At 42.8% G+C, this 24399-nt stretch overlaps 1 protein-coding gene across 7 annotated transcripts in view; it reads right to left on the bottom strand.

The window, feature by feature from the left end:
* Positions 1-5583: 5583 nt before the first annotated feature.
* Positions 5584-24399, bottom strand: part of ELF2 (E74 like ETS transcription factor 2) — a 39196-nt gene continuing 20380 nt past the window's right edge. For 4 of the 7 annotated variants that reach the window (XM_061991919.1, XM_061991916.1, XM_061991922.1 and 1 more), the window contains 6 exons: positions 16066-16179; positions 14904-15077; positions 12804-12890; positions 8482-8674; positions 7734-8087; positions 5584-7319 (listed from right to left, as the gene is read on the bottom strand). In XM_061991919.1, the coding sequence (XP_061847903.1) occupies positions 6692-7319; positions 7734-8087; positions 8482-8674; positions 12804-12890; positions 14904-15077; positions 16066-16105 (1476 nt within the window). In that variant the 5' untranslated portion in view covers positions 16106-16179 and the 3' untranslated portion in view covers positions 5584-6691. Of the gene's footprint in view, positions 7320-7733; positions 8088-8481; positions 8675-12803; positions 12891-14903; positions 15078-16065; positions 16180-22961; positions 23114-24399 lie in introns of those variants that run through there. The other 3 variants (XM_061991918.1, XM_061991923.1, XM_061991917.1) reach the window with 3 other exon arrangements.

The raw sequence follows: 24399 nt of genomic DNA on the forward strand, positions 1-24399 counted from the left end.
GGTAATGTCTGTGTTGCCATCTTTTTCATTTCCCTGTCGTAAGTAGGTCATCTGTCTCAACTGGTGACTGTGCTCCAAGTTAGTGGTGATGCTGCCCCTTCCAGGTTTCTTTCCCCTGACCCCACAGTTCTCATCTTGCAAGTTGGCACAGCTGCTTTCTGTTAACGGCAAGTGCTCTTTCTCAGACTTGAAATGCCCAAATTCCACAGCCAGGAAGTTGGCACAGCAAAGGGAGTTATCTTCAGCTATGTTAAGCTTCTCTCCCTTAGCTAAACATGAAGCCTAGGGTCTGTACTGCTGTAAATATTACCATTTCCAAGAATTGTGTGGTGCTACAAACCAGGCCAGTACTCCAAGGCAGTGTGCAAATAGTCCCTAAGCAGGATTTTACAACCAAGGAGTCTGACTGCATTGGTGAATACTGTCTTGAAGCAGACTTGACACATCGATTACTGCCAGCCAGGGCCTCCTTCAGCTGGAATTTGATACAAAGCAACCTGTGGCCCTGGAAGCCAGAAGGCACAGCTCCTGGTGGGGAGATTCTGGGTCAGAGATGAGCCCGCTCCTAATGCCCCTCAGGAAGGCAAACCTTTGAACATCCCTGCCCTAAGCATTTCATGTTGGTAGGCTGAGACAGCGGCCTTTTCCTAGTGCTGGCTGTCCTCAATTGCTCTCTGAGGAGGTGAGCTGCAGGGCCTCTCCTCTAGGGTTATTCTTATCTTCCCTCAAATAGCCATTCCAAGAAGGAGAAATGATACAATTGTCCATTAATGGAGGTATCTAGTTATCTGTAGCCAAACACTTCTAAAAGCAACATCAAACTAAGTAAAATCCTTGCTACTCTACCACAAAAGAAAAAAAAAACAACCAAAAAGTCACACCAGAAGCTGGAGTTTCCATTCACATCCTTTTGGCAGTTTCTAGAAGAAACCACTAGTGGTAGAAAAAGTTGTGGTGACAGCAAGAATAATACTGTGCTCTGATCTGTATTTGAAAAAACTCAGAACCACTAAACAAACAAAAACCAAACCCCAAAACATCACCGGCAAAAAGCCCTTAATTCCCACTGTTCTTTTACGTAAGCAGCTCTGTTTTTTCTAAGGACAGCCGAGGATGTCCCTCATTGGGGTACCGCTGCATCTCTGCCAGGGCAAAGAGCCATAGCACTGATTATGGCAGGCTTTGTTTACCACAAGCTAAACTGTTACAGCTACTGAACTCCCAGTATCACTCTCACAGAGTGATGATAGCTGGTATCTGGGCGATTCTTGGGCCATTTTACACAGCCCCTTGCTTCCAATGCTAGCTTGCCTATAAAAGAAGCCAAAGGGTAAGGAATGAGCATGATTTGTATGATATTGCCATCGCTGCAGAGTTCCTCTGAAGTGGAAAAAGCTGAGGTTCTTATTTCACCCTGGACACGTGACAATAGATGTTCACTGCTTCATGTCCTTAAAGGGCAATTTTGAAGGCGAGAGGAGGGTGGAATCAGGGACGCTCTCCCTGTCGTAAGGCAATTCTTAGTAGTACCAGGGGACATCACACATTCCTGCTGCACTGTAAGGACAAACTCCTTCTGCTGTATTTTAATAAAAGGTAGACAAGATGCAGAGATTAACTGGTAACTTCCCAGACAGCTCCAGCCTTTTATACCACTGCTTGCTACAAGATATATTTTGAAGACAGTCTTTTGGAAAACTGAAATGAACTACTGCTCATTTTCTTTTATTCAGCAAGAGGCAGGTCTGGAGCACAAAAATGCTTTCTGCCTGCTATAAATATCAGCACACTACATATTTTTCACAGGAAGAAGTGGGAAGGTGGGTTTTTTCAAATGTAGCAGAGTACTACTCTTACAGTAAAAAATGTCTTCAAAGCTCCTTGTGTGGCTGCCTTACAAGCACTGAGGCTAAAAAAAAGTCTCAATAGATCCCTTGCTCTGATCTTGAGTAAAAGCTGCATTAGCTTTCACAGTGACAGTTTTCCCTTGCCCTCAAGCTAGCGGAAGGAAGAAATGACCCACTTACTTAATTTGCTGAAAGGCAGAAGCTGTTACAAGCTTATTAAAACACTATCTCTCTTGGAGAACAATTAGATCAAAAGTAGATAGTGTCACTTGGATCTTCTTCATTTAATAAGCTTAATACCTCCTATTTGAACTTTCTCTACAAGGCAGAAATTTAATTTAGCTTGTTCTGGCTGTGACAATCTTCATGCATAACTGAGATCCCTGCTGCACGTGTCATTGTAAGAACTGAGGCTTCAGGCACCTCTCTTTCTTTCTCATCAACTCTTGACCGCCTCTGGCTTACTGATCCTTGATCAGCTCCGATGCAAGTCTCCAAAGTCCTAAGTTGATTAAATCAATTAAAAGAGGATCCCAAGGGCTCAGCCTTCCCTGAAGCACGCCTTACCCAGCCACTTGAGTTGTGTCACAACACAGACGCCTTTGCTAAGCAAGATGGACTTTGTCTGAGAGAGAGAGAAACAAAAACAGTGGTCTCTGGGATGGGATTCCCCTTTCAGCTTTTCTTGCCACAGAAACGTTGATATTCAGGTCTTTATCCTGAGTTGCAACTCATAGTTAAGATTACACAGCATTACTTTGTCCTACAACTTACAAATATTTTTCAGGTAACTGTTGTACCTGTAAACTGCATGCTACCTTGGCTTCAGATGTCTCAGTGCCTTCTGTATGAAGCATGCTCACTTCACACTTGAGTTTCATTCTGCTCATGCATCTAGAAGTTACTACTTGCCAAGGATGAGTTAAACCTGGACTCTTCAGTGTGAGCCACCAGCTTCAGACATAAAAGCCAGTCCCCATTTTCATACATGGACAAAGTAAAAGGTTTTTAAGCAGCATTGCAGTCTAGGAATATAGCTAAATAGTAACTTCTTCAGTGTTCTAGTGTCTCTTTATCAGTTTCAGTGTTACAAACCTGACCAAAGCTGAGGTCACATCTTCCAATACCACCAGTAAAAACATTTCTTGCCCATATAATCATCTATTATGTTGGTATAAGGCAGCATGTTGAAGAGCAAGCTCGCACAGACCTAAAGAATGATCTGAGACTTTTAGTTACAGGTAGGAAATCTTGTCCCTCTGACAGTCAGCTGTAGAAATCCCCAGGGAGAAGCTGCCTCTTGTAATTAGGACAGCTTCTTAGCTAGATTACACATCACCTCTGAGGAGCAAGCACATCTCAGGACAACTGAGAGGAACCATGCGCACACAAAGCAATGCTGAAGAGCTGTGCTGCAGTCACCACCTGACTGACAAAAAGCTCATCTGTACTTCTAGCTGGCAGCTAAATTAAAAAAGTGATGAGTACATGGGAAGGTTAACAAAAAGGGTCTTCACTGTTTGAAGCCGAGCTGAGTACCTTTTGCATTTCATCCTCATACAGACAGCACTTGACAAGCTTCTCATAGCTGTCCTCTGGCAGCCAGCAGCCTGTGTGCTGCTCACTGGGTGGCCAGGGGAGAGAGCCAAAGGACCATCACCAGTTCTGTGGCAAGGTGCGGCAGGACAGTACATCAGCACCTCAAGACAAGCATAGCTGTGAGCTGCCCATCTCACCAGCAGAGGAGATGTGGGCCTCATTCCTTTCATTTTTGCCATTACACAACCGAGTCTCGGCTCTAACTTAAGAGGAGGTCATCAGCTGGAGATTCTTATCTATTTCCAGCAAGATAGTTTGTCCCCATTTGACTTCCACTGTATCTAAATACGGTGTTGGAAAGGTCTTACCTTACAAATACCCCAGAGACAGACATTTCACACTGAGACACACCATCTCTTTCATATGCGATCAAGTAACAGCGGTTTAGAAATCCATTTCTTACAGAAAAAGACTTACAAATGGGGGTTTAAAAATGTTATTACTTTTCTCTCTTCATTTCTTCTAGCTCCAATTTGTTCTACTTGTCCCACTTCCCAGGGCTCCACTTCCCTTTACCCATTAATGCCTCTCAGACTCCCAAATTAGTCAAACCATTGCTCAGCTTCTTCCCTTTCTGTCCTACCTCTTTCTTGGCAACATAAATCCTCTTCCTTCTACATTTCCTCCTGTGAAGCCATCTTTGTCCTCTACTCCAGGCCAGAAACACAGCTCATCTCTAAGAACCTTTGCTTCTTTGGGTTAACTGCTGATGGAATAAATTGCTGCTTTCTACACCACCCTTTTTCACCTGCTTCTGTTTGTTCATTCATTTGTTCTTGAACTCTGTTTCCCTCAGAGCAGGAGAAAGAATTCCCTCTTCAGAAAACTTTGAAAGTTCCCCACATGCTGGCCTGGTGGTACAGAGCTATTCCCACATTTTTTACCATTTGAAGGGAAGAATGGGGACTGCTAGGACTCCAGAGGTAACTAATTTTTCAGTTAAAAAAAAAAGTGAAAGGAAAAAACTATACTCCAATTTAAGTATTTAATTCTGGTCTCCTTTATCGTTACTGAAGACCTCAGTTCCAGACTTCTGTAAAAATTACACCTCCAGGCATTAAGTACTCAGATGCTCACCTACAGTTACATCATTTCAAGATTCCCTGAGTTCCTGCTCTTAAGACTTTCCAGGGCATCTTGCTTGGAACTGGAGGTGCCATTGGACACCCAGCTCTCCACAAGTTGTGTTACTTCTCTAACAACAGTGGAAATGCCAAGTGTGGTCCCCATGAAAACAGGGTAAGCTACCCTGCACCTATTTTAAGCCAAACTCTTGCACATGGACTGCAACTATGGACCAAATTGTGTACCATGTGTTCTCACTCAAGCTTTACCCTGTAGCAATGTATCATGATACCCTTAACTTCAGTCCAATTATAAATGGAAAACCTATTTAGATACTTACTTAATTCAGAAAAATAAACACATCTACCTAAAGTCATGTATTTGTCATGAAGCCAAAATATTAAAGAGTTGGAAATGTCAATGGCAACAACATGTAAAGGACCAGCAGTATAACTGAATATTTCTACTTTTTCAGTTTCTACCTACTGGTGTTTTCTGCTTGCCTCTATGAGGTTGTCAGACAGATTAGTACACTGGAGTAGCCAAGTCTGCTCATTTCTACTTCTCCTTTGCAGTGCAGCCTTAGGAAATTAAGGTGTACCTGGAGGAATAGTTAGGTAGTTCACAGAGCTCTAGAAGTTACTTATTCTCAGTCATTTAAGCAAACCCTGTATTCTTTGCCTTAAAATAACTGGCAGTGCTCACAGTTACAACCTGTCAGCTGGAGGGCAACGACTTCTTAAGCTACTCAAATTATTCCACAAGCACTCCTGTGATTAGCCACAATGCCACAACACTGTGTACACTCACCACCCTGATAAAGTGTAAGAGAACTAGACTCCTGTCAGGAATTACCTCATCAACTATTGCAAGCTCCTCAGATACTTCAGTGAAAAATACTCCTGTGCACTGAGGGAGCGTTGGTCAGCCATTTGGAGTACCAGAGTCGTGAGGAGTTCCAAACTTCCATGCTATATCAGCTATCTTAGGCTGAACGCCTGGAAGATTTCAAATAAGCAGAAAAGGTGGTTAATAGGTTGAAAGGAAAAAGTAAAAAGCAGACGAAACACCATTAAATTTCATTTCTATATTTCAGTAAAACCTACTTGAATACACTTTGAAACAAGAGTACAACAAAATAGAATATACTTCAAATGTTGAATATACAAACTATTATAGTTCATTCTGAACACTGGTACTTCCCTCTTAACTTCAAACTAAAAAAAAATTTACAGGTTTAGAACTACCTGACAAAAGCTCATGCTGGGTGTGACCTTTCAAGTGACAAAGTAGAGCTGAAACTGAAATGTATGCATGGAGTTCAAGGCTAAGTGAGAGACACAGGCATATTACAGCAGAAAGCGGGAAGCCTGCTGCTGTTTTGTCCACAATTAAGAAATTTAGACAGGCTTTTAACTACCATACAAAATATGTTACATGTAATTCTATAACAATACTGTGCTAGGTACAAGATTTTTTAAAAAATTTGTTTTAATAAAAAAAGCTTTACACAAACAAGCCATTAGCTTATTTCAAGAAAGATAACTGAAAATCAGTCTAAGGCTTTAATTTTGAATCTGCTTAAGCTGTATGATACAAAAATCCCTCTAGGTCTCTGTCTTCTTTTAGAAGCTCTTTAATCTTCTCCTTTATTTCACATTCTACGATACCTAGTAGCAGAGTTTTTCTCATAGCACCAGTTGAGTACTGTGGGCACAGTAGTAATTGCTGGTATGCATATAAAATGCACCAAATTTGCCATTTGTAACAACGAGACTTTCCTCTCCCTCTGAAAACTAAAAACCAAGGCAAACCTCTCACACAACTCTCTTCTAGTGTTTCAGGTCTTAGTGTAACTTGGTAATGGGTAGCGTAGTGAACTGTTTGGTCCCTTTTCAGTCCCTCTGTCTTTCCTTCTCCATAGGTTCAGCGATTTCCCAACTGGAAGAGGCAGTTTTTTGTCAGCATATTAATGTGGTTCAATTCCCACTGAAACACGGGAATTTTTTTTTCTTTTTCAGCAAGTCTTAAACATATGCACATTTATGAACATTTCAAAACTCTTCTTTTCGACTTGGTGATCACATCCTCACATCCACTTCCCCCCTCCCCGCCCCAATTATGTCAGTATACTCAAAACCGTAACAGTCTAGAAGTCCATGCTGGAAGCAATCTATTCTTCATTTCTCACATGTGATGATTCCTTCTGTTTTCATTGTTACAGGAAGCGCGATGGCTGAGGGTGTGCTAACTACTACTACATGAGTCACAGTCTTGCTTCCATCTGCCGGTTTCTCTTCTTTTACCAACTGCAGTGTTTTCACGTCACGTTCCTGTTTTAAAGCCGCTGCATCTGATTTAACTTCTGGGCTTTTTATAACTGCACTTATCACCCTGGGAGGAGTCTGGCCAGACGCCTGCTGAGCAGGCACGGATAGTCTCATTACTGGTGTCCCATGAGCTATAGACACTGGGGTTAGCGCTCTGACAGCCAAGGGGGTTCCCACAATGTTAATACTTCCTGACCCAGACAAGCCCGTTTTCGTTTGTAACTGACACTGCGTGAGCTGCGTGGCAGGAATCGTAATGATTTTGGCAGGTTGCATTGTGATTTTGTCTCCGCTTTCAGCAGAGGTTGGCATCACGGTAGGGATTGTCTGGATTACTACCTTTGGAGTCGTTGCTGTTGATGGACTTGTGTTGGTTATTAACGGTGACCCTGCATTTACTGACTGCACTGCCACGGTTGAGATTTTCTGTCCCAGAGAGGTCATTACAACAGGCACTTGCATTGCCACACGGACAGTCCTGCAAAATAAACACAGGTGTGTGTATTTGTGCCAAAACACAGGGCATCATTAGAGATGGCACCAAGGACAGATAAATCCAGGATTTATAGATTTTTTAAAAAAACCCAACAGCAAAAAAAAAAACCAACCCAAACCACAACCCAAACCTTTCACATATCTAGCAACACTACTCTGGAAATTTTGCAGCATTCATACCTCTTTTTTGTTTTACCCCCTCTCTCTACGTAACTTTAAGCACTTTTGACCGTAGACTGTGATCTCAAAAACTAGACCTTCATAGTGTTCTATTGTGCTATACTGTTGCTTGTAAAACAGAAATGATTCCCAACATTTAAAACATAAAAGACAACTTCCTAACCAGAAAATTGCTTGTCATTAACAAATGACAAGTCCAAGTCACATTAACACAAACCTGGGAGCTGTTGTTGCTGGGACAGTAGTAGTGGTAGTTGAGGGACGAGATGACGATGTATCATGCGCTGGTGAGGCAATATTCACAACTCTGGTGACTGCTTTTTCTGTTCTGGTGCAGCTTAACTGAGAGGAATTCTTTCCTCCACGTGGAGAGCTTGTTGCTTCTAAAAGGTTTTCTGCAGATAAAGACACTCTTTCCAATGACTTTTCATCTGTAGGCATTGCCAAATCTTCATTGCAGGATTCGCTTTTGTCATCATCTATGACAACTATATTTTTTGGCATCTCCTTAAACTGATAAACAAGCCTCTGTCCCTCAACTTTTGCAAGGATTCCTCTTTGATAGTAGTATCTGCAAGAAAAGTGCAATTCAGTATGAACCACCATAGTGACAGCTTTTAAAGAAAACCTCATTCTGTGCCAACAAGAAAATCTAGAGTAACTGCAGTAAAACCTATATGAGAAGGTACAGAAAGAAGCTGGCAGAGAATACTGGCAAAGTATCTGAAGGATCTAGCTGAAAAAAACATCTGACCTTTCCAATACATACTTCAGGAGTTAAACTGCAAATTGACTGGTAACATCAAACGCAATGTGAACTGCAAGACTGACATTTTTTAAACAGCTGAAGTCAAGCAAGACAGCAAAGCTTTTAAAATGCCAGAACTGTTATATTTCTATAGGCAAAATTAAGAATCAGATTTCAAATTCTAGCAGACAAAATTTCAGGTTATAAGAACTTTTACCTCAGAGCTCTTCCCATTGTCTCATAATTCATGTCAGGTTTGTTTTTGTGTTTTCCCCATAGTTTAGAGACAGCTTTCGAGTCCACGAGTTTAAAGATTCCCTTCTCTCGCTGAGTCCATTTAATATATCGAGGACATGTGTTTTTGTCCTGGAGCAGGTCCAGAAGAAACTCCCACAAGTACGTTGTATTTCCTATAATCAGAAAGCGTTTAAATATGAGAAAGACGCTTTTAAAGATAACAGAAAGTTCTCCATATATAGGTAACTCTGGATGACCTGCATTACAAGCAAACGTTACAGAATAGATAGTATGTAACAGAGCTTGTACCTATTAATTCATTCTTTTCAGTAAAGCTTTCATAAATATTTACATTCTGAAAAGGAGTTAATCCAAGTGGTCTGCAATATAGCACAGGAGCCTGTTCAATCCAGCACCCATTCTCAGTTCTTGAAAAGAAGTGTGAGAGGGTGTTCCAAGTCACTGCACCCTACATCTGTTCACCAGAAGCAGGATGAGAGCTCAGAATTTTCTTCTCCTGTTTGCTTAAACAGGAAATGGAAATGCCAGTGTATTTTGACACTTAAGGAGAGGAGGATACAAATGTTTTTGAAAGCATACAACCTTCATTAATAAACCATCTCAACTGCAATAAGTTTGTGACATAACCTGCAGCCCAGAGTCTGGGGCTGTCACGCCAACTGATAACAGCCCCAAACTCTCACCCTTACCAAATACAAGTGGCAGGGTAACCAAGGTCCTTCCAGGTGCAGAGCCAGTTCAATCTCTTGCTACAAATATTGATACCACAGAAATCCCATGTGCCGTTCTGTAATTAGGGTGATATAGAATGAAGTCTGGCTACAGAAGAATTTAAGGCACTTCTTGGCTATTCAAGAGGTGTAACGTTTCCACTGGAGAGGCCCCAAGATGGGGTTTATGACAGTGACTATCGGCACGGCATAAACAATAACATAATGTCTGTCTGCTGACTATACCATTTACATCTAAGAAAAGGAGAAGAAAAGGACAAGAAAAGAAAACAGATCACATTCCACTTTGTACAGCTGGAGAAGCCTCAAGTTATCTGAGAAGGAAGAACTAACATTGAGCTACAAGAATAACAAACTCAAAATGTTAAAATGCTTCACTCGATCACTCTTCCAAGGGTGACATGGACCAAATAAAAATATAGTAAAATACTTTGTGTGCAAAAACAATCATTAATTCCTGAGATATGGTGGCCCAGCATAGCACTTGTTATGTCATGCTGAAGAAAATTAAAACACATTAAGGCAGATTAAAGACAAATGTTGCAGACTCCAAGAAGTTAGCCATCTTTGAAAAACCTCAAAGGGTACAAAAGAGCTGTAATTTCCATCTCCTTGAAGAACCACAAGTATTGACTCAAGAGCTACTGAAATCCAGCTTGCACTGGATTCAGAGCAATTTGAATAGGACCTATATAAGGAAAGAATCAGAGAATTCAGGAATCCTGAAATCATCCTAAATTTTAGGAAATTAATTTTTGGTCTTAGTTTCTCAAAAACAGAATTTCAGGGTCCACCACCAAATGCTGTAAGTCTGCAACAGATTCTTTGCAAAAATGGGAAAAAAAAACCCCAAAAACGTGGGCTTCGGTCTTAGGAACTTCAAAGAAATAACTTCTGAACATGCCTGAATTTTCTGCAGGAATAGTGCTGCTGGCTCAGTTTTCTTATTTTCCCTCACTCTCTATATTGACCTAATCAACAGCTTTTTTTCCCAGAGGACTATGCAATACCTGTATTACTCAGAAGCTACTACTACTGCCAGTTAAGAGCCCAGTGGTACCTCAGGCAGGCTGCTGCGTCAGCTGTAGTCGCTACGCGTTTCGCACCAAAAGCTTGTTTCAGAAATATTTACTACAATGTCGAACCACTTTGAAATCCTTTCTCCTTAGAATCAGACTTTCCTAATACTATGAATCCAAGCTTACAGACACCTGAGGAAGAGGAAGACATTACGATAAAACGTATTATCTTAACACGTTTACATTCACTCCATTCTTCAGCATCTCTGAGTCCGGTCTGGCTGACAAAGATACGCTGCTCTTTGCCAAGAAGACAGAAGCCTTATTTACTAACCTACAGCTCTCATCTCCACTGCTGAGAGTTCTCACGCTAACTAATACTGTAAGCAACCACTGAGCTAGACATTATTATTATCGATCTTAACTTCAATACAGAGTACATTTTGCATAATGAAAGAGACTTTTGTGGCTAGCCTATTACAGCTGCCAGCTGTCATCTCAAAACAGAAGAATTAATGGCCACAAAGTATGTGAATGATACAAGGCATTGTGTGTTTCAATGAACCATCGCATTGGTACCAGCATCTATGCAGAGGCCAGTTTTGCTCCCTCCAGCTGCATACAATTTAAAGAGTATTTATGCAAATGAAAAACAACATTTGAAAAGAGAAACCGTACCTAAACTGCCAATCCACCATGCAAGGACAAAAAAATACTATCTCACTTTAAGAAAATATTAAGTCTCCAGTTCCACATGTATAACAAACTGAAGGGCGCAATTAAATCAGATTGACACCTGCTTCACTTTGCACCTGAAGTATCAGGAATGCACCAAGAAAGGAGTACCTACATAGACAATATGTGATCCCCTTTCCAAATGTACACAACCAGCTGTCCTCCTCCTCCATGACTTAACTCTGCTGAAAGTACTGAGCTCTAGGAATAACTCCTAGTTTTCCAAAAACACATTGCATGTAAAATAGCCTACATTTGCAAGTAATTTTTTATAACACATTAAAAAAATTGAGTGCAGGACATCATTAGCCTACACTGAGGAAAAAAAATATTTTACACCATTTGTAGTGTAAAATACAGAACAAGATACTTTGTAAGAACAAGAGATATAAGCAAATTATTATAAGGGTCCATAGCAATTTAAGAAAAAAACAAACACAAAAACCAAAGCAGCACCATCTCCTTCTTCATAAACCAAATAGCTATAGAGTGAAACCACCAATACAGACAAAAAGAAGAGACAGAAATACAGGCCTCCTTTCTCTAAGTTATTTGTATAGCAAATTAAGAACTGGGACACTTTACAAGTACTGTTCAGATAACGGAAAGCTGTAGTAGTGAAATCAGAATTAGAAAGAGAGCTAAGAAGGTTTAAGAATGCTAAAAAAAAATTTTAAAAACCAAGATATAAGTACAGCAGATGCAAAATCTGTGATCTTCATTGAGGTCCAATGCTACACTCAAATCTGAAGACAGCAACAGTGGCCACTGCAAGGAAGTCTGTACTAGTTTTCAAGATCTAACATTTGCACAACATCAGTCCCATTCTTCCTTGCCGTAATAACAAATGTGACGATTCAGGACCTGTATCCAGATTGGAATTATGTAAACAGAGGAGACTGTGCTTTCAAACAAATCCCGAATAAGAGACCACTGCACACTCTTTCAGGGAGTACACTCACGGGAAGTCCGTAACCTTTGTTTCTTCTAGTCATAGCAGCACCTCCAAACAATTTTGAGTACAGGAAGTAGGTAAGAGATCCACATTATTCACCTATAATCAGGGGAAGAGTTGATATACTGTATGCCAACTCAAAGGTGACCTGTGAGCAAATGCCCTACTCTGTCTCCCTGATGGATGAAAAGCAGGGGCTTGAAGTCCAAGAAAGGACCCACTTTTTATCAGGAGAAATATCAGGAAAGTATGACTCTCCTGTACAAAATCCCTCACTCAGCCACTAAATAAAAATGTAATTTGTTTTTCTGCTTAAGTCAAACCGAATCCGTTGGTCAAGCAACATATCTCCACTGAAGTTTGTGAATCAAATACAAAACCACACCTTCAACCAGCACCATTACAAATGGCCATCAGCTGCTTCTCCTTGAGAACAAGCCTTTGCACTGCAGTTAAACAAATTATGTGTCTGGCAGTTAAAACACAAAAGACAGCACAAGTCAATAAACACAACCAAAGCAAAAGAAAAATGAGAAAGCCTAGTAACCGCAGAGTGTATTATAGGGCACTTTTAGAGCCGTTTCACAAAATTATACAATCTTAAGTGTTGGAAGGGACCTTGAAAGACCATCTAGTCCAAGCCCATGCCAGAGCAGGACCACCTAGTTTCACACATCCTTGTGCTTGAACTTGTATGAACAAATTTGAAGGGACATGAAATAAAACTGAACTTCTAATAAAGTCATTAAAAACATGTCCAACAAACTTTTCAAGTGTATTTCCTATGACAGATACAATACATACATATAATTTTATGGACTCAATAAATGGGAAAACATACCTTTGCCTTCTCTAGGTTTCTTCTTTATACCTAGATCCGGAGACCCATCAGATATGGCCAATTGTTGGGTCTTCGGTTTACGGCCCGCTGTACATAAAACACAAGGATGAAAACAGTATAAATAATATGCAAAGTAGATGTCTTTTATAGTTTGTCTTTGCTGAAAAGTAAATCAGTTCACGTTTTGTTTTTTTTTCCCTCCATCCATTTCCTTGCTACAGTTATGGATAAACTTAAATTCTTAGATTACTAGTACCACTCATCCAGTTTAATTCATCATTTGGTTGCTTATTCCATAGGCAGATTTAACTGAATTTCAGACAAGTTAATGGTGAGGCAAGCACCAAAAGTATAAAGTAAAACTTCAATTTGTTTGCACTCTTTTAGTCCAGCATCTGTATTACTCTGAAATGTATTACCTCTGTTGCTGCTTTATTTTTGGTATTCTAGTATGGGTGTTGGTCAAAGCATTGATTTTCCTAAGAAATGTTCCAACTAATAAACATGCATTTTCCATCTTACACCTGTCCACTAGAAGTTGCAGATAAAAGCTTCCACTCTGCATGGGTGTATTGTGGCAGGGGTTCCCAACAAGCAGCGCAACTCAACTGGCTGCCAAGTGGCCGCACAGCCCCTGAGATGGCAGGGAGCTCTGGGTGGGCCTGGAAGCCCATCTGCACCTGTTGCCCACACCCGCCCAGCCCTGGCTCCCAGCCCCAACCCCAGGCCACTCCCCACAGACTGGCAGAGCTCCCATGCACCTCCTACCCTCTACCTGCCCCTGTGAGGAAGCTTAGCTGGGGACTCCTCAGCAGGCTTTTTTCCCTGTGCCAGAGAAATCCTCACTCAGCAAGACCTGCAGCTTCTCCACCCTTTCACACTTCAGTGACCTTTTTACTCAAGGTAAGCAGGCCTGGGAAGAGGATCATACCCTCCCTGGCAGCAAGCTGCTTCAAAGTAAAGGCAAGTAGTAACGATTAACTCTCCTACCTCAGGAGCAAGAGCATTTATTTTTGCTGATGAACAATGTTCTTTGTTAAATACTGAATTTCAAAAGGCATTAATTATGAAGATCAAAGTTATGGCTCTGCAACTATGGCTGAACGACCTTACACACCTGAAAAGCAGGAATTTGGACTCTAACAGAAAAATATTTTTACAAAAAAAAATTCATAAAATTTCAAAACTTCCTGAGCACAGCCTTGTAACACAATCCGACCAGTGATGACCATTCCAACAGACATCAAAATATAAAAGCTTGTTTAAATCCAGTGTACAGCTACAGTTACAGAAAAGTTTTCATCGCAGTTTGCTTGCTGATATAATTTACGGTCGTTCCAGTTATCTGTTATGTGTGTGTGTTTAAAATCTAAAACTTGCATATCTTAGATTTGTATCACTTGACCACTACACTGCATTTTTTCCCCTCTAAATTATAAATATTCCATCTTAGTGTATCTGTATGCTCTTATTAATAAAACAATATTCCTACAGTTCTGTGAATTGTTTTCATGCCTGTAAGAAAACTGCTAAACCAAACAGAAATCTCACAAAAGGTGCCAACCTCTTGTTTGGTAGCTGAATGTTCAGAACTGAAACACTGTTCTGAAGTTTCTCCTCCAAGACACACCAATCAGACAAATAGGATACTTTTCTCACAAGGAAGATCCTGTACTGACTTTGTAAACTGATTTATGGTTTTATAAGTTAGCATTTACCCTGTCATATCATGGGAAGAACCCCAAGTCTACCCACTTACCAATTATATCTATTTCAGGCACAAGAGTCATCTTTTAATCATTCTCTACCCTTTCTCTGCTTGGTAAACCATGCTTAAACGGTTTACAGAACACCACAAAAATACAACAAACACATTGTTTTCCTTTATGGCTTAGTGAAGCCTATCCTCTTACTACTTTTTTTTTTCCTTCTTGCAGGCTTATTTTCTAAGAACTCACATTTCAGACTCCAATTTCTCTGATCCTATGAACAGAGAAATCAGATCATCTAACCTATCTCCACCAGTATCATTTGCAACATCTGTGGCAGTATGTATCAGAAATAATTTTTGAGACTTCTCCTACAAAGAGCCATACACACCTTTTCTCTTTTTCATTGGCTCATGGCTATCTGGGGAAGTTGGAACAGGAGATGCATCCATTGGTTCAGATTCCTCTGTTGACACCTCCACCACAGTTTCTGTGATCACATCAGGTCTCATGGCTGCATGGATAAATTCTGGGGTTGACACACAAGGAGGGACAAAAACTTCCACTATAAGAGGGGAATAAAAAGTATATGCAATGAAGTTTCTACTTAATTATTCTACTGTATCTGACATGAAAATATTTTAAACCAAGCATATGCAGTAGTATGACAGGATTCTGCTCCAACAACTTGTCACCAAGAAAATCAGTCTAATTCCACAAAACACGCACACTTGCTAGTACTGTTAGGCATAAGACAAGTATCACACCAATACTCGTCAGAACTAAACTCAACTTTAAACAAAACAAATTAGAGCTTAATCTCTGATCCTTATTCCAACATCCATCTCCTATTTTGTAGCTTTTGAGTTTCAGTGTGGCCATTATTTCATCCAACATGTATTAAGTGACTTTAGGAGGAACACCAAGTTTACGTAAACATCAACATTTTAATGATTACGCTCTGCAGCACAGTGTATTCAGATACTCTTTCTAAAACAAAAAAAAACCAAAAAAAAAAAACCCAAAAAAAAAAAAGAAAAAGATACTTTTCCCTTAGAATCACTCTTTATTTTGGCAATTTCTAATGTCAAGAGAACCACAGGATGGCGAAGGATGTAAGCGAGATCTGGGAGACACTTGGTCCAGCCCTCTGCTCAAGCAGCGCCATCTAGAATCAGCTGCCCAGGACCATGTCCAGACAGCTTTTTAATATCTCCAAGGAAGAAAAGTCCACAGCCTCTCTGGGCAACCTGTGACTACCTGCACAGTGATAAAGTACTTGCTGATATTCAGACACAAAAACGCATTTTAAATGTGTAGCTATCCAAGGATCCCTATTAAAAAAAAACAGTTTCTCAGACAAATGATTAAATCTGCAAGTACGCTTGGTACAAGGTGAATAAATAGGTTAAAACTCAAACCAATGAGTGGTTTTTAGATAAGCAAGTGCTTTAAAAAGCATATAGTTCTCCACAGAAAGCAAGTTTTTGAATTTGCCTGTTTGCCTGTGGAAGAGGAAACAGTTCACAGAGCAGAAACTGTGGCTGACGTACCAGGACTCCTGGCATCTCTCAGGCAGGTAGGAGACTCCATATGAAGCAAAGCCTCCGCAGCTTCGATTGTCTTATCTGTGCAGTGCACATTACTTCCATGTACTGATGCTTCCACTGTGAAAAGATAAAAAAAAAATTAATGAGAACAGATTACTTATGAACATCCACATCTATCTCTATATAACTGCACTAACTCTATCTTAACATGGAAATCCCGAAATTGTTAGCTGTCTTCACACTTTCCTGCCACCAGCAACTTTTAAGGAAGACAACAGACAAGGAGAACTACCACTGTCACTTCTTAAGATTAGGTTTCTGGCCCACGATCAAGTTCCTCACTTCTACATGGTGTTCAAGAGCTCACAGCAGCAGACTTCTGACACTTGTCTTATGCCTTCAAATTAACCAGAGAAAACCAGATTGTAGTAAGGATGGTTGCAAACTAACACAGCAGAGCAAAGTAGTAGTGCCATCTCCAACTACTATCCCATTTAAAATGTAAAAGTCATCTCTATCTATTAGGATTTTTTAAAAAATCAAACACGAAAATACAAGATTTGTTTGCAAAACAGATCTATCCAGTTCTGTCTTCTGACATCACAAATAATCTGAGCTGGGTTTAGCAGGCTTGGTTGTTAATAAACAAAACACGAAGCATAACAAATAGTATAGGGGGATGCTTAAGTGATAACTAAAGGAAGAAGGTAAAAATACATCAGTTTTCATAAGCTTTCAAAACTTAAATAATTTTTAATTACTTTTTTCAAGTTATCTTCAACAGAGCACATTAAGTTTGATGCAGTGCAGATCACAGCAACTTGAACACAGCAGCAACATCAAAAAAATACCAACTTAAGGATTAAAACTACAATTCTGTTCAGGGCTGATTCTCTGTTCCTCACCATTGCAAAGGTTTTTAAAAGTAGCAACTGCAGAAACACCTGTTGCACATCATCTATGCTGTGGCTAAGGTACGCCAGCTCACTCCAGTTGCTCTTTCCATTTATGGCCATCTGCTCAAAGCTGACCGGCTCTGGCAATGCAGCCAGCAGCCCGACAAATCTATCTTTAGCGTAAGCAGGGTCACCTATCTCCAGTGTCAGAGAACTAAAGAGGATTCAGTAATACTTCTCCACAAAAACTTCAAGGCACCTACCCCATTATTGGAAACGTCCAAGAAAATATTTGAGATTCATTTAGTGAAAAGCAGGGAAAATACTGCCAACGTTGCTTCTGAAACATGTCACTGAGCCAGCCCCGATTTCCACCTCAACCCTCTCCTGGCATGCTATTTAGGGAGCTTTATCTTTCGGAACACTAGATGCCTGACAAAGCTGACATTCCACCATCACTTCACCTCAGGCTGGGAACAATAAAAGCCCACCTAAGAGCACAGGAAGATCAAACAGAAGAAAGGGGTCTATCTTGCTGTCCCCAGGGTAATCATTAGCAATCAGCAAGAGCTTCAACACTCAGCTGCAGGTTCTGAGTGCTCCCCATGCCCAAGTAGCTGCACTTTCTTTCCCAAGCAGCAGTTTGGGGCTGTCCTGAGTGGGAGGCTAAACACTGCACTGAAACTGAGTGGCCCTACAAGAAACCTTCTACCTAAATATTTTTCTTTCTAAAGAGAAGCTTCAGTTGCACAGAAATTGATGACTAAGTTCCCCCCATCTGCAAGACAAAACTTTCCACTCATTGTCAGAATGCAGGAACAATATTCAGCTAGTCATTATAAATGTAACAATCCTACAACAACATTACAAAGTCCAAATCAGTATTTAATACATTCTTATTCTAAAGCATAAAAAAAGATTTAAAGCAGGTCTGCAAAGCTTTTTCACCAACTCCTCTGCCTCTCATGGAGCAACTGGCTGTTCAATTTCCAGTTCTGCTGGTTACCATTCTTGGGACAACTAGTTAACCTGTTTCTGTTCAGATATCAGGTTCAGTATACAAAGGACTTCTGTAAAAAAAATCAAACAGTTGCCAAATTTCAATTCTAAGAGAGGACTGAATTGGTTTATTAAAGTTATGTACGCCTAAATGCTTAAAAGCATACAAAATTTTCCTATTTTTGTATTCAATGCACTTCCTATAGGGTACAGTTTAGATGCTGCACAAGAGATATTGGGCAGAAAGCAGGAACAAGGCAAAAAATATAGCTGAAAGCCATTTTTGTACTTTTCCAGTACTATGGCATTCTGCTGAGGGGTCAGAGTGGAGGTAAAGGAGGTGCAACCCCTGCTTTCCCAGCATTAGAGCCTAAAGCTGCAATAATCTAACAGCAACGGGAAGAAGAAAAGGAGCCACACAATCCCTGCCCTTTCGAACAAAAATATCCGCTCCTCAGAAGCCGCTGACATTTGAAAATACTTCACAAATGTTCTTCCAACATGAGTTACTTAGGATTCTGCTCAAATTTCCACCTAAAAAACACCAAGCAAAAAACAGTAACAGTTCTGGCTTCAGCTGGAACACACAGAGTGTCTGTCTAGCATGACAGTCAACAAACTAAACCAACGCTGCCAAAAAGACATCTATCACAACACTAAAATAAGTCCTATTAACCAAGTTTGAAGTCTTTCTCCTTTAGCCAATCCATAGTTTTAGTCTCAGAAGCATTTGTCTACCCTATGAGCATTAGAGTTTTCAGTTGTGCTCAAGCCATATTATTCGGAAAAGTGTAAATTTATTCCTCAAGACAGATTTTACATAAAACGTTTTTGCACCATACTGATAAAGAATACAACTAGAAAAGATATTCCAAAAGATTAAATAGGGGAACAAGTTCTCTCAGAGAGGGGACGGGAGAGCAAAAAAAAAACCAGGCAGCTGTTATTGCAGGTGACAAGATCAAGTGTCACCAACTAAACTGTGCTTGTATCACAACACTTGGTAGCACTTCTCACAACAAAGACAGAAAAAAGCAAACAAAAGGAGTAGGATTCCCCAACAAAATAAAGCCAACTCATTAAAAGCCCCTGCCACAGTAAATCACTGACAGTTATTTACTACTGCAACACCTTTCAAGCTCATATAGCTTGTGCCATACATACATCATTACAGCAACCCTCATCTTCTCTCAGGCATCACAACTGTGGATGTACTAAGTGCAATATCACAGTGGGCAGAAAAATCTCTAGCCAAAGAATAATGTGTATGATCCATTTCTTTAAAAACATCTGTTTCACAAATTTCCTATCATATACCATAATGTGTGTGTATATATATATACACACAAAAAATATATTATATCTAATACATTATATACATTATATTATCAACTATGATACCACTGAGCACATATACAAAACTCTCAAAGCTAAACCAGACTGTATTGTTTGAGGAAACAACTGAAGATGTAGCTCTGTTACCTTATATATTCACTCCAGGCACAATTATCACTTGTCCAAATGAAGCAAAGGAGTTTAAATGGATAGAAGCAAATTTTTCAGACTTTGGTAACTGAGTTTCACGAGAACTTATGTTTACTGATCTAGAACACATTAGAGCTAACATCACCACTTATCTTTGATTCTTTTAAACCAAATCTCATCCTACTGCTCTTATGAAATCTTGACTCCTTGGTACTTCAATTTAGAACAGTTCACTAAGAAGTCTCTGGTTTGTTTTCAGGGGGAAAAAAAAAGTCCTCTTAGAAATAAAATAATTCTTTAATATCAGAAGAGACAAGCAGGCTACTTGACATCTGTCTTCGCTGTTGACCTAGTATCTTCTAGCTTCACTTTCTAAACAAAGACTGGGTATGACAAATTATTCAAGACTCTCAACAGCTGTTACAAAACACCAAACTTGATAACTAAGACTGACTGGGTTGCACTGGAGCTTTACAGCAGAGAATACTGGCAGCATATCCATTCTGTATCAATGTAACATAACACAAGAGTAACAAAATTAATTAAAGCAAGCAATAAAGAGGAAAAAGTGGACTAACATTTTCAAAATGGTCTGAAATTCCTTCCTCTTATCTGTAGAGCTATCAATATCTGCATTTACAAGGTTGACAATTAACCGCAGCACCTGATTTACAATAGCTTATCCTTAAATACTATCAGGCAACCAGAGCAATAGTTTAATGAAGAATTCACAATTCTGAACATGGAACTCAGTCAAGAGTGACTACACAGACGTTAACACACCTCATTAAAGTTTACTGGCATTCACGTGCTTGTTTTATCTCAGCAGTTAAAAGACCAGAGTAAACAGCAGTGAAAGGCAGGAACACTGCTTAAACCACATTTTAATTAGAAACAGTTGAACTGCCCATCTAGGTAATTCCCAGAAATCCTGCAAGCAACACTTGACTGGAAAAAAAGCCTTTTGAGTTTGCTGCTGGTTTTGTGTCAGATATTTGCTCAGAAATTGAAAAACAACAACTTGTTTTTATCAGTCTTTCCCTAAGCCTAGTTCTGTTTCCTTTCAGACTTTCAGTTGCATACAACTTAACAGTGGTACATGACCCACCACATAACCGCAATCAACAATGAAGACAACAGCAATTCTCTCAAAACACTTGTTCCCCTGTGAGCCGTATGTTATCAGCCCAATACTGCAAAGAAATACTAGCTACAAAGCAAAAATATATATTTGCAAAGTCATTTATGAGCTGCTTTTACAAGCAGCAATTAAGGTTAACCCTAGGCACTAAAAATTTTGGTCCAGCTTTCTTCCCACAGCTATCAAACACTCTGAAGTTTTGACAACACTGAGGTCAGCAGCCACAGGAAAAGGCAAGGCATAATTAATATGATCCCTTAGGATAAAGGATTCCTCTCTTAAATCCACATGACACCATCTACATACATAAATAAGTAAAGTGATACGGTATCCTGACAGGATGATGATGGGAACACTAGACGTGTAGGTATCTGTATTACTCGCTGGAATGCAAATATAAAAAAAAAAAAAAACAATTAAGTTAGCTGGGCTAAGGATATCAGAAAAACCAATACAAAGGTCATTGGTTATTTATCTAAGGGTTAGGTGACAAGCAACCTAGAGGCTGTTGACACAATAACCAACTAAAAACATCATTTACTCACTGACTATCAAAAGTAACCTAACTGCAATCTCCCATAGTAGACAATCCTGCACAGATCAGATATGTGTTGTGCCAGCAAAGCAATCTGCTCTGTGGACACAGGAGAGTGTCTAAATGCTTGTGACAGACTCCATTCCTGTCTGCAGCAAAACAGTCTGGTGTTGATTTGCTGTGTGGTTTGTGTGTCTCAAGGGTTTGGCCCTCCCCTCAAAAAACCCTGGCTGTTTTTACACATTAAACCATTATGAAGACTAGGTGACTTGCACTCCTTTTTAAAAGGGGTACCTTAATACCTTGGTCAGTGAAGGTCATTCACCTCTAGGACACGGTAATGCTTGTACAAATCTACTACCATGTAAACCAGTAAGAGATACTCTCCATTAGTGTGTGTTCCAGTGCCAGCCATGCAGCTCACTACCTACAATGCTATACGCTGTGCCACAGTGCATGATTTCCAAGGACTGCTTTAAAAAGGTGAGCTCCGTGTTTTGAAACAAAATCACCACTGGTACACCTTCAGTAGAGAAAGTTTGTCATCACATCTGTGTTTCTGAGCAGTGCAACCTGTCTAACATTTTCTCCGGAGCTGTACCAAACTTAAAGGCAAATCCCAGGATCACCGAAGTGTTCTCTTGTCAGAAGTGGCAGGTTTAACAAAATCAAAAGCAGTCAAACCGCAGCCAAAACACGTGTCGGCGAAGTGCCAGAGCTCGGGTAAACGGCCTTTCTCCTGGCAGCTACGGGGGTTCGGCAGCGGCCTTTGAGGTCCGATCGTGCGGAGAAGTGGCCAGGAGGTGAGCAGCACCTGCAGAGGCCGGCGGCAGTGACCGGCCCCGCGCCTCCCTGGCCGGCTGCGATCCCTTCTCGCCATCCGTGCGTCAGGGGGACGGCGGCTCCCGCTGCCCCTGACCCGCCCGCCGGGATAGGCTGCCACGTGCCGCCCGGCGGCGGCGGCGCCCCCACTTCCGTGTTTACACTCCGCTTCCCTCCAATTCCGTGCGCGCCCCATCAGAGCCGCGGGGAGCCGCCACTCCGACGCCCGCCGCGCGCCCATTGGCGGCCGCCGGGCCCCGCCCCGCCCCGCCGCTCTCCGGCCGCCAACGGCGACGGCCCCCATTGGCGCGCGGCGGGCGCCACTCCCCTCGCGCTCGGGGGGCCCTGGGGGAGCGCTCCGTTTCCGCTACGCAGCGCGCCTGGGGGAGGGGGCGCACTCCCCACGCCGCTTACACCCCCCCCCCCCCCGCCCCGCGCCACACACGTGGGCCGCGGCCTCCTGCCTCCTCCCTTCTCGCCGCCGCCGAGTTTAAAAGGGCACCGGGGAGTGTGGGGGGGAAGGTCAGACAGCGGGTTGGGGGAGGTGCGGAAAACGCACGGGTGCGGAGCGCCTGGGGAGGCCGGGCTGCGGCCCTGCGTGCGGTGCGCGGCGGTGGCGCTGGGCCTGGCCGCTCAGACAGCGTGGCGGCGGCAGGGGAGGGCCTGCCCGGGGGAGGCGGGAGGACAACAATCTCACACACTTCCTGGTTTTCGCCCCGGCCGCGCAAAACCCCGCAAAACTCCTCCGCCCGCCCCGCCACAACTTCGGCCGCGGCCGCCGCGGTAGCGGGGCCCCCGCGCCAGGGACAGGTGCCGCGGACGGCCGCCGCCGCTGGCCGCCCGCCGGGCCAGCCGCTTTCAAGGTGATCACTTCCTGATTGCCCTCCATTGCTTCCCCGGCCGCCGACAGTGCGCGGCGTGCGCTGCGGCTTTCCCCCCCCCGCCGCGCCTTTCCCGGCTCCTACGCTCCCGCCGGTCCGGCCTCCCCGCCGGCGCGGTGCAGCCGCGCGGAGCAGCTTACCGGCCCGGATGAGGAGGTCGAGCTGGTTCGTGGGCCCCTCATGCACGGACGTCGCCATGTTTACGCTACCGGAGCGGCTTTCACATTGACCGGCGGACGGGCGCGCGCCGGGCACGCGCGAGGACCGTCGGCGGCGAGGGCGGCGAGGCGCGCTCCCGCGGGGCAGCGAGCAGAGGCGGGCGGCGCGGGCACCGCCACGGCGCGGCGGCGGGAGCGCTTCCTGCGGGGCGGCGCGGCGCACGCGATCCTTCCGCCGCCGGCCTCAGACAGGAAGTGCCGCGCCGGCACTCGCCGCCGCCGCAGCGCGGAGCCGCCCGCGGGCGGGGGAAGCCGCCGGGGCCCCGCCGGCCGCGCGCGCCCCGGGGTGCGGGCAGCGCCTCCCCGCCCCCGCTCCTCGCACGGCCCGAAAGGCCGCCGGAGGCAGCCTCAGGCAACGACACGAGCAGATTCGAGCGTAGCCCGGCCGTCCCGGAGCCGGCACCCGCGGCACAGCCCCGGGCAGGGATCGCCTCCTTGCCCCGCTTTCGCCCCGCTGCCCCGGTGACAGCTCCCTGACCACTGCACCGCGGCATTCTGTGACAGAACCCTTGCAGAGCAGCGTTTCTCTCGGCATCTGCCTGACAGTCCTCGCCCAGGCAACCATGAACACATTTGCGTTTCCTTCCCTGGCTACCCACTCTAGAAAAACAGTAGTTCTTGAGTGGAACGCACCTCCTCGAGAGTAACATTGCTGACTTCAAGAGATGCCTTTACCAGTTAGCTAGAGGTCTCATCCTTTACCACACCTAGCCTCTGAGCAGAGTTGTGAGGGGAGAAAAGTCACATTGCTTTCTTAATTAAAAACTGCCACCAACAACATTTTTTAGGGTTGTGTCCTCTCCTCTCCTCTTGGAAGAACAACCTACTTCAGTAACATCACCACAGCGTTCCTAGCCATGCCTGTCACACTGCAGCTGGATGGAAGCAACAGGCACAAAAACATGCTCTCCATGCTTCCCAGATGACTCTCCATGCTACCTATTCCTAGAGTAAAGCTTCAGAGACACATGCAGAGCAACTGTGTCAGGAAAAGCACATGGATGTCCTAAAAGGAGCATGCATGTAGATCATGCATAGGAACTCCTTAATGAATGCCACATACCCCTGATCAGGCTGATATTGTTAAGCTGTTATTAATCAAAAGGATCAAGAAACCACTTGTTGCCCAAAGATACTTCCCTGTACGCAACAGCTTCATAGCTCCATTAGAAAAAGGCAAAGGGCACCAGCTGCATCAATCTGACAAAAAGGAATCTCTCCCCGCCCCTCAAGCTTTAGTAGTTCTAGAATCTAGATCACAAGCAGGAATTTAGAACCATGTTTCCCCAGCACAGAAATCACAAAACAGTATCCACCATAAATCACCTCCAACTGATAAATTCAGTACCTCAAAGCTTTC

Source organism: Colius striatus, chromosome 3 (assembly GCF_028858725.1).
Source record: "Colius striatus isolate bColStr4 chromosome 3, bColStr4.1.hap1, whole genome shotgun sequence".
Classification (NCBI taxonomy): Eukaryota; Metazoa; Chordata; class Aves; order Coliiformes; family Coliidae; genus Colius; species Colius striatus.